This window comes from Megalops cyprinoides, chromosome 14, assembly GCF_013368585.1.
Source record: "Megalops cyprinoides isolate fMegCyp1 chromosome 14, fMegCyp1.pri, whole genome shotgun sequence".
Classification (NCBI taxonomy): domain Eukaryota; kingdom Metazoa; phylum Chordata; class Actinopteri; order Elopiformes; family Megalopidae; genus Megalops; species Megalops cyprinoides.
In genome coordinates this window covers 31,433,546-31,444,798 of record NC_050596.1, presented here as the reverse complement: position 1 = coordinate 31,444,798, position 11,253 = coordinate 31,433,546, and the positions used below count along the sequence as shown (strand labels likewise).

Below are 11,253 nucleotides of genomic sequence, written 5' to 3'. Positions count from 1 at the left end.
TTTATCTGCCATCTGTCAACTGTATTAGCAATGCATATAAATTAATTGTATCACACCCTGTCCCTTCAGTAATATGTTTGTCATTCTTATTCCTTTGGTACTAGTCAACATTTGAAATAATTTACTTTAATTCAAAGCAGAATTTGACATTATTGGATGATTGTTCAGGAATAAAGAAATTAAAAGTTCAAATAAAAGAAAAAACAAACATCACAGTCAACATCCTCTTTCACAGTACTCACAACATACTGAATATAATAAATGCATTGTAGATCCTTAACAAATATGTTGCACTGTAAGACATATCTGCAGTATACATATATATGTATATAGAAAGACTGTAGGCATGCTGATCACAGAAATTTCTAGAATTACTATACAATGCTCTAAATTTGGCACATGCACTTGGCATACCTTTGGTATATTTTATGAATGCCACTCACAGCAAAAAGTACTTATATCCTACATTTTGGCAAAGGCACTTTGACTCTCAATGCTTACTGAATTTTGGATAAGCAAAAAGCAACCAGGAGTGTGAATGTAAGTGATCTATGGAAAAAGCCTGAGTTTCCCATGTTAGGAGTCCTCTTGCAACTGTAACCCTTTTTATAAATATGAGAAAAAAACAGATTACATGACTTATTAACTAGAAGAGAGTCTGATACTTTGATCCACTTTAAAGCAAAAAGATCTATGGAAAAGTTATTGTGACTTTGCCACAATACCCTGTGTTACAGCAGAGAAAGGAAATCTGAGCTTGCCCATTCTCCACTGATTGCAGGTTGCGGATTTGGACGTAGGTCAGGATGACTGTGGAGTGCCATTCTGAGGTATTAGCAGCAGAGACAGCTTTAACATGTCTATAACCACAGCTCAAATGTAAGTGTTGCTGATATGTGGTGTAGTGTATCATACATTTCAATCCAAAGTGCATAATACAGTCGAATGCTACCCAAAGTAGCAGACAGGTACTTTTTAGAATAAACAGCCCTTTGAGCTTATAACAGCTCTTCAATATTCAAAATAAAAGTATGTCCTAGAAAGTAAAGCTATAGATGTCTGGGAAAAAATGTTAAGAAATAACAGACAACCTCCCCCAAACACACGCACAAAAAAAATTACACCATCACCATGCATATTCACAATGATACCAGCATTAATCTAACCCATTTCCAAATGAAGGGTTGGGAAGAGTGGAGAACGAAGTTCACAAGTCTCATGTGAAGCAAGTCTCTTGTCTCTGTGCTCCTTGTTACGGTGTGTAGTAGTTTGTGAAGTGCCACTTCTGAAACTGGCTGGCTGGGTCACACTCATTCAGATGCAGGCCCTTACCATAGGGGTCAGCTGCCAGGCACTTGCGTTGTGCCAAGTGCTCAGCAATGAAATGCTCCACCTGTTGGTTGGGAGGAGAATAGCAGAAGGAGGTTAGACCACCTTCAATACACCTCCTCTTACCATCCCCAAGTACACACATACACAGTGTTTAGCTTTTCTTTTAAAGGATGGAAGCTGGTTAAATATTCTGCAGACCTTTAAAGGACATCCAGGAAAATTAATATCAATTAATCTCACTATTATTATTTTACATTCATGTATGGAGGAGCTTTATATTGTAAGGTGTGACTCCATTTTAGCAAATGAAACCCTGGACTTTTGAAATTTTGAATGTATTGTAACTGCAGACTCTTCACTTTACTCATTTGGAGTAAAATGAAATCATCTTGCAGTGAGATTTTGTTTTCCCCATCTAATGTGTTTACTACGCATCATAATTAGCTTACCTGCTTATGTATCACAATCACCACACTTGTATTGCTACGGGACTGTTAGTAAGTGCCTTTCCAGGGGAGTGTAGAATATTACTTTATTTTTATTCTGCGTATCAGTCACAAAAACTACAGCAGCTTTGAACAGCAGTATATTAGTCGCTACTATAACAAAACGCAACAATATTTGACAAGACTACAGAGAAGTCGCCCAAATGCAGAACGATGGGGACTGAATGGTGGAACAGCCCAGGATCATTGTAACCAAGGTGGACATCACTTCCCAGTAAGTCTGAATGGCACCGCATTGCAGTATGGTTTGTAATAATGGTCAGGGGTGTGGTCAGCAAACATTACAGCACAGATACATCTGACTCACCAGAGAGGAGCTGAGGATGAGAGACTTGTGGAGCCAGCGGAGGCGGGGACTGGCATTGTCACATGGCTGGATGGCCACGCCCTCCCTGGGGCCCTGTATGCCGATGCAGGAGCCACGCTGCTGGAGATTCCTCATCCAGGTGTGGTTGAAGTGCTGACTCTGAGGGGATGAGAAGGGGACACTTAGCCTGGTGTTCCTAAAGGAGCCATCGGGTGGCTCTTTGAAGGAAAAGCCCAGTTCATGCGTTTGGACGGACACACCAAATCTATGAGGGCCACTCACTTGGCGTGCGCTTGGTATGTCCAACGAAACACTTTCCCTGGGGTTCCTATTCAAAATACTTTTTCCTCAAAACAAGGTTTCATTTCAAGCTCAACATAATTAAGATGCAGCATGTTGATTAATAAGCAATAAACATGTAGCACAAAACACATGTGCAGTAGCTGCCCAAGCTGGCCTTTAACCAACACATTCTGTAGCAGGATAAGCTGGCAGTATAGTGTTTATGAGTACATGCACATGAAACCAAGAGAGGGCTCATTACACATTACAGTCTGGTAGTAATGTACATGCACATTTTAAATCAAGCAAAGAAGTTCCAAAGATTTGGAAATTATTTATAATGAGCTTGTTAATAACATACAATTTATGGCACAGAGGACAGACTTCAGAAGTAATACGACATCTAAATCATTGTAAAAATTGCTTTGAATGAAAATACATGAAATGAATGTTCAAAGCAAAGGCTCAAACTGGTTCTCAGTGAGCCATGTGTTTTTTTTGCTGTAGGTTTACCTGTTTGTTGAGATCACAGACATCAAAAGAGATGACACCTTTCTCCAGAGTGAGGCATTTTCTTGTTCCGAGGTTGAATATCTGGAAAACAGGAGGGGATTTCGCTTCAGAACTCTACTTGACACTGCCAATGGCAACATTTCACTAGAAAACACCAGCTTTGGCATTATGCTGGCTTCTGATGTAAGGAGTCCCGTTTAATGAAACAAAGCTGTTAGTAAATCCAAGAGAACTGACACAGGCGATGAACTATAATCCCTCTTTGTTCAGCTCTTAGAGAGCACAATTAGACCCTGTGTTCAACACAGCCTGTTACCTTCCAGCAAAAACAACAAGAACAACACCATTGCAATTCAGGGGAAAGAAAAGATCGAGACTTTTTAAAGGGAAACTGCACCAAAATGCCACAAAAATGAATTGATGATTGATTCATATTGATCCAATTGATCCAGTCATCTGTCTAGAATCGAAACTGGCTTTTCATGACCAAAAAGCATCCTGTGCCACTTGAAGACAAAGTCTGTTTGGCCTGTTCTTTAAATGACCTGAATGGTTTTAATGAGCCCACTTGTAGCCAATCCAGTTTATATGGAGGTCAGTCAATCCACACAATCTCTAAGCAAGATTTGTGTCAAATACACTTCATTATGTTTTCCCTTTAAAAGAAGTAAGAATATTTGCAAAGAAACCCAAGCCGTATTTACAGAAACAAGACACTGGCATTATTATTTTTAATAATAAGCTTTATAATAATTTTAGCTTTATAAAAACAACAGATGAAGTCTCTTGCTGCTCTTACCAGTCCCTCAGCCCTGACGAGCGGGGCGTTCATGTCGGGGTACACGTTCTCCAGGTACCACCTGAAGCTCTTGCACTGGAGCTTCTCGCGGAGCCAGATCTGCTCGGTCAGGTTGCCGATGTCGACGGCGCCCTTGTCCAGCAGGTGGTGGTAGCCGTGGCCATAGAACAGGTCCTTGTACTCGTCCAGCCAGACCTCGGCCACGCGGGCCAGGTTGCGCTCCACCGTGCGCTGGCGGTCCTTGGGGAACTTGTAGGGGTTCTCGCTGCGGAAGATGTGGCCCACCCTGGAGCAGGGGATGATCTCGATCTCCCCGCCACACATCCAGATCTGCCGGAGGAACAGGGGTTAGCCTGGGGTCTCATGGAGCAGAAATCAACTAATCAGCTCTTTAGGTGAGACAAATAGATGGATGCAAAGAAGTATGGATGAATTAAGGATGGACAGACAGATAAATGGATATAAGGATGGATAGGTAGACATAGGGACAGACGGGCAGACAGATGGATGTATGGATGGACATGATAGAGAGACAGATAGATGGAGGCAGACAGATGGATGGCTGGATGATAGCCAAACAGAGACAGACAGGCAGATGGATGGATATATAGACACAGATAGACAGACAGACACATCTTTGGATAGATGGGTATGTGAAGGTTACCTTAAAGGAGATTTCCATGTTTTCCCCACCCCAGACCTCAAGCCCAGGGTCATAGGTCCCCAGTTCATAGAAGTACTTCCTGTCTATGGAGAAGAGGCCTCCAGCCATGACAGGACACCTGAGGAACAGGCACAGACACAAGGAGTTCAGAGGCACGAGTCAGCATGTGCGCGACTGCTGCAGACGGTGACATCACCGCCTGGGGCAACCCGCGAGATCACGGTTAGTTTCCTTAGCTGATGGCCTTGGTCTTTATCACGGTGCACTAATTGTACTGTTTGCTGTGCAGACAGAGAGGACTGCTGTTTCAAATCCACAGCAGACCTACTCCACCTGTCTGACACACAGACAGTGTGGGTCATGTGCACTGGTGCCTCGATGGAACTGCCTTAAGCAGATTCCTTTGTTTTTATGCGAATTGTTTTTTAAAGGCCATTCAATGCATGCAGCTTACACATTATGTACACATCGTCTGATGTGATGACTGCTGGCTTCTAGAGTATGAGGATGTCTGCCTTTTACAAATACATATGCCCTTCTATTGTATATTTTATATGGTCTTATCAGCTGGCCTGAAGCTAATGGTATTCATAACAGTGCATGAGCATATGAGCATTTCTTCCCTAAACAGTGCCATGTTTTTTTAAATCATGATATTCATGCAGTTACAGTCAGGAAGAAACAGCACTACACTTGTGCCAAACACCGTGGCTCTTTCAGTACACATATCAGGGCCAAAATGTTTGTGGGGCACAGAACCTTTCCCCACCACCTCTTTTTTTTTATTGCTTTTTTTATGCATAAACATTCAATCAAATTTGTGCATTTGCACGGTTGGCGAGAGGCCGCAGATAACCGCCACCACTCCAGACCTGGACATGTGCTCTCCTGCTTGGTGCATTATCATTTGCTCCTGTATAATTACAGCCGCATACATATGAATGAGAAGGTTGCACTAAGCCCCACCTGATTGGGTCAGAATCCTTCATTTTATCCCTTTTGATGACTTCCTCAGATAGAGTGCTCCATCCAAAAACCAGGGGCCATTTGAATATGCCTCGTTGGAAGTTGTCAACTAACACGTAACTGGAAAAAAAGAGACAGAAAACCACAATACAAGTTAATATTTCCCTCCTAACTCCTATAAGATTAAGACAGAATAGATTTAGGATTAAACTGCTGTAAACTTATATAGTATTCTAAGTAACTTATAAGTTATTCTGTTATAAGTATTTTTCTGACTGACTTTTCTAAGCCTGTCTTTTACTTTCACTGCCTTCATCCTAGACCTGTATTCATACCTAGACCCATCTGCTAATCATGAATTACAACTGAAAAAAAAAACTGATTAAAAAAACACAAAAAATAGCAAACATTTACAAGTACATCTTAAGGGTAGCAGTATGTGACCAACCAATTTCCACATTAAATTACATGATAGAAAAATTTTTAGCATATGACAAGTAGTTCCACGTTCTGAAGTGTTGAATGTCTGACTCAAAACACAGGAAAACCGGGACATGTTATTTGATGCAAGAAGACGATGTCATTCCCTGTCATTATTGAATCAGTGACATCATCAGCATCGTACACAGCAATTACCTCATGTCTTTGTCGCTGATGACTTCAATAACGGGACACGCCACTTTCCTCCTGTCCATGTAAACTCTCTCCAGCAGTGGCTCCAGCCAGCCCACATTGCACTCGATGTGCGAGTCAAGGAAGGTCAAAACTTCACCTGGAACAACAACAAACACGTTTACACCTTGTTTCCGTTAGCATGCATCCAGGTGTGCTTACACGTGGCCGCTGACAGCGAGGCATCGCTCAGGTGTGCTTGAAAATGGGTCACTCCAGGTACTGCCAGCTAACTGGTGATGGATACAGCCAGGGAGTGCTTACACTGCACTTTGCAGTAGGTGTGGCACCAGTGAACATGCAAGTCCTGCTCTCCTGCAAATAACACTAATGCCTTAAGTAAACACTGAAAGGATGAAGTGATACGACAACATCATTCCTTATGTTAGAAAGGGAGGCAGAAACTTTTCATTTGTTTTAATCACACTGGGGATTTTCCTGCACTTTTGAGATCACTAACTACCTGGTAATGAAAATGGGGAAACAGGCAACCTAGACTATTGACATTCTCGCACTACAAACCAAACGATGCAGGATAATATTACAATCTGCCGAGACGGATGGCTTTTCCACCTTCCTAGCTGCCTTTAAAGTGACCAGCCACTACTTTTTAGTTGCACTGGTTGCTACTTGTAAATCACTGTGAGAGAGGTGGGGTGCTAAAGGAGAAGACGTCAACTGCCCTTCCATAGGGGCCATCGACCTATAGGTGTCCAATGGAAAGACTGGCATTTGCTTAACACAGGCTCTTATCCAGAGTCACCTGCCTGCTTACAACGAGTACATTATCCATTTATACAGCTGGATATTTTCTAAAGCTATTTGTGCCCAGTGTTACAACAGCAGGAGGGCCCCACCTATGTACCCTACAGCAGTGAACCGCATAGGTGAATAAAAGTGCACATTAGACGATATGCAAAGAAGCTGCACAGGGCACCAAAGAGCAAGAGAAGCAAGTCCATTTACACAGTGTGATCGTATAATGTTTATTTCACATGAGTGAATGAATTCAACAAACTGCTTTTACTTCTCATGGGTTACAGCTGAAACTGGAACAGGTAGAGTATGAACACCTACATGTCATTTTGAAAGAATTCTAAGTTTTTCAGCCAAACAGACTAGGACTTTATGACCAACCCATGTTACAAGAGGGGGTTGTTTTGTGATCATGGGTTACAAACATGGGTCATTTTTTTTCCAACTCAAGGAAAGAGGAAATGAACTGAGGTCAAAGCAACCAGACGTTACCGGTAGCAACTGCCGCTCCTGCCAGTCTGGCTCGAATTAGGCCTTGCCTCTCCTTCAGCCGGACGATCCGGACTTTGGGAAACTGGGACATGTACACATCCAGATTGTCCTTGAGGTATTCTAAGGACAAATGGAGGAGAGGGAAAGAGACAGTTAGCATACACTTAAAAGTAATAAAAGCCTCATCTTACAGTCATGCGTCGCTTAAGGTCCATGCAACGTTCTGTGAAATAGGATGTTATGTGATCTGGACGTTGTGCAAACGCCATACTATATACAGTATACGGTATACTATGTACTGTACCATTATACGCCTGGCAGCGCAATCGCTTTATTTCCATGAAACATGAGATACACGTGTTGCGTGCGGGAAGCGTTGCCTTCACTACTTCCGGTTACATCCGCTACGTCCTGTTCTGCGATAGGGTTTTTTAAACTTTATTATAACCTTATGGGACTAGGGACGTATATGCGAACGGACGCTGTCCGAATGGAGCGCACGACTGCATATTAAGCTGCCCTAATACCTGTGGATTCACATTGTACCTACAGTATATCAGTATTGCTGAGTATAAACACACTGTTGTTGTTACACAAAACAGTTGCAGTTGCTATGTAGCTCTGTTCATGTGCACAGTAGTTGTATCTGTTACCTGTGCCCAGATTGTTCTTGTGGTAGTCTAAGGATGAAGGGATTTTTTAAGGAATGGGACAATTAGCCTACACTTATAGAGTCCCAGATTATGTGCTGTATTTTACACAGAGATTCCCCCAGTCATACCTTTGGTGCTGAAGTCGTCCACCAGGATAATTTCTTTGAGAAGGTGTGGTGGAGACCGGTTGAGAACGCTGTGGACGGACCTCAGCAGTGTGGACCACACCTCGTCCACGAAGCAGAAGATCACAGAGGTGGTGGGCAGGTCGTCATGCACCAGGTTTTCCGAACACCTGAAATTGATCGTAATGAAGGGAGGAGGTCACGGAATGCAGCCCGTTAAGCAGTGTGTGGTGCTCACGTGTACCCTCCTCCCCGAGGTTTCGGACTCACGCCTGCGGCCTGGTGTCTGGGATGGCCCGGTCCAGCGGAATCTGCTCGCTCAGGTAGACGTTGAAGTGGCCCTCGTTCCAGCGGCTCCTCATCTCTCCCTCTTTGTCCCGTGGCACGACGGCAGCCAGCCCAAACTGCCCCACCGCCGCGGGGTCCCTCGGCTTCTGGGTCACATCCAGCAGCATCACCTTGTGCACGCCCGGTTTCCGTGTCACTGTGTCGTTCGGTTTGTTCACCACATGCTGCGGGACCACGGGTTTTTCCATCGCATGCGCTTGGTGCTTCACACCGTTAGGGTCACTCTGGTTCGTTGCAGTTTTTTGCTTGCCTTCTACTATCACATTGCTTTCCAAGTTATTTTTCTTGGGCTTCACAGTGTGCACAGCTTCTGCTTTCTCTTTGGAAGGCGCGTGTTGTTTTTCAGGTTGTACATTATTAGCAACTTTGTTCTGAGTCTTGTACGCCTTCTTCACGACACTTTCATTGGCCTTTTGAACTGAATGCTCAAGCTTTATCTTTGGTTCCTGTGTTAAGTGCCGTTTTTCTTCCACTCCGCTAGGTGGCGCTTTGGTCAAATTAGGTAGTTCCACTGGCACTTTCCTGGGTGCGTTTTCTGATGCATTTTTTCTTGCCTCAGAAACTGGCACGGTTGCCTCTGCTTGCTTTACGCGCTGATCTATATTGTCGTTCTTTTTTCTGACAGTGACTTTAGCTGCCACTTTTCTGGGTGCTGTAGTGCTTGTGCTTGCCTGAGGCTTCGCTGCTTCACTCTTACCAATTTCTCTCTCAAAATACTTTGCGAGCGCTTTACTTCCATCCCATAACCTCAACTGTCCGGTTTCTTTAGACTGTATGTGTTCATTAAATTTAATGTCCTTTACAGCGGGGTTCACTCTTGTTCGCTTTCTGATGACATCGTCATTCCCCGTATCACCTTCGTCTGAAATTTTTACCTCAGTTTCCAGATCCAGATCAACTTTCTGAACTTGTTTGAAACCTCCTCTGTTTGCTACATTTGTTCGTTTAGTGGCCTGCTGTTTGACTGCCTCTCTTTGCTTAACAATAACCTCTTTCAAGAGCTGGGTGTTTACATCATTAATTGAAATTCGCAGCGCTGCCATATCAAAGAGCAGCCAAATGACAGACGCGATGAACACGAAAGCGAGCACCCTCCCGCTGCCTCGGAAATATTTTCTAATCCTCATCGTTTGCGTATCGTTGCGTTGTCCTTTCTACAATGAATATTTGGAGTTATGATCAGCGAATGCATGAGCGGAACGTGCCGTGCAGTAACAGTAGCCTCACTTTAACTTCTGTGCAGTAGATATGCCTGCGTGGCATTCCACACGAGGCAGCTGGTTTTGGCAAACTTATCATAAATCTTAGTCAGAAGCCGTGGATGTACGTTTCAAAGTGAAATTTACGCAAAATATGCAAATGAAAAAGTGCCAATTCCACTTTCATTCAAGTTGCAACACTTTCCCAATTCAGTGTTTACCTCTGGTGTAATCCCACGCTGTTCAACCCCCGAACGACTGACTCCAAATTGCATGATCTGGCCACACACTTAGCTCGCAAAGTCCATTTGCTCCGCAGCGCTAGTCCCGGACGGCATGCTGCTGTCACCGTGTCTCCCCGGATTCGGGGCGAAAAGGCTACATTTCCTGATGAGTGAGTTTTCACTGAGTATTGCCCGTACCTGTGCACATACCCAGCGTTCACTTCCCGACGGAGGCTGTCCCTGAAGGCTTTCGTTTGTTCATGGGCATCAGTTCTGAGCAAACGCTGCGCAGATCCACCGAGTCTCGTATCATATGGAGTTGAACTACACACGAATGATCACGCCAACGCATCCACGTCACGCAGTGATTAGGGGATCTGCGCAACTCTGATACCCGAGGAGAAAAACATATCGACTGTGAAAGCGAACTTTTTTAAGTTACACGTAGACTATATGAATGGGTGCTGTGATGGTAAGCAGGGGGTTTGTTTAGGTAGTCAGTGCTGTACAGATTTACTGGTCACTGGAAACCTTCTCTGTGTCGACGTAGGCTACGGTGTATTTTGGGGTCAGACGACCATCCATACGTTGTGAAGATACATTTAAACACGTTCATCTCTGTAACTTTAATTTAAAAACAGACGAACGAAAAAACTAAGTCTCTCTTTTAACACAGACACACATAAAAGGTGGTGTTGATACTATTTGGCTATATTTAGCTTATGAGTCACGACTGCTGTTTGTAAAATAATCACTAATTTCTCTGCAGGGATTCAACCCTGAACTCACAACCTCAAATCTTAACTGAGAACATACCTATACTTTCTCATTTTTCACTTTTTTTATGTGTTATTTTAGGGGACCTGTGTATGATTTGTTTGCCTGGCTGACTGTAGACTGTAAATTAAATCTGGATCGACTTGTGTGACCAGATTTTAGTGAGTTTGCACAGGGCCTATGTTTTTTTTCTCCTATTTTTTTTCATCTCTCTAAGGGGGGATTTTTGCTTATTGACGATTTGTAAAATCAGGCTGTATTTATGGAAAATAATATGTACCAACTCTGATATGTTCATTTACTGCTTCAAAACAAAACAAATGTCTCACTCTTTCTGCACAGCGCACATCCAATTTGCCATTAACAACCTGCTGAAATTTATGTGGGCTTCTTATTGCATAGTTACACAGTTAAATAGTAAAAAATAAATCATTGTGATGGAAGTCACTCTGGATAAGAGTATCTGCTAAATGCATGCAATGTAATGTAATGGGCTCCAAAGTGGCTGAGTCTGCAAGGCACTCTCATCAAATTGTCACAGTAAAGGGAGGCCAGCTGAAGCTAGAGGCCCCTTTAAAGAGCTCATTACTTCACTCATTACTACAGACAAGGGTCTTCTGTCCCTTACAAATGTGATT

General features: G+C 43.3%; 1 protein-coding gene across 1 annotated transcript; it reads right to left on the bottom strand.

Annotated features, from left to right (window-relative positions):
• Positions 1-353: 353 nt before the first annotated feature.
• On the bottom strand, positions 354-10,018 carry LOC118789052 (polypeptide N-acetylgalactosaminyltransferase 5). Its single transcript, XM_036545347.1, has 10 exons — positions 8,338-10,018; positions 8,071-8,237; positions 7,290-7,409; positions 6,006-6,141; positions 5,370-5,489; positions 4,404-4,521; positions 3,740-4,069; positions 2,941-3,021; positions 2,146-2,304; positions 354-1,393 (listed from the first exon to the last, which is right to left on the bottom strand). The coding sequence occupies exons 1-10, from the start codon at positions 9,540-9,542 to the stop codon at positions 1,253-1,255; spliced, it is 2,577 nt and encodes an 858-aa protein (XP_036401240.1). The 5' UTR covers positions 9,543-10,018; the 3' UTR covers positions 354-1,252.
• Positions 10,019-11,253: the final 1,235 nt, after the last annotated feature.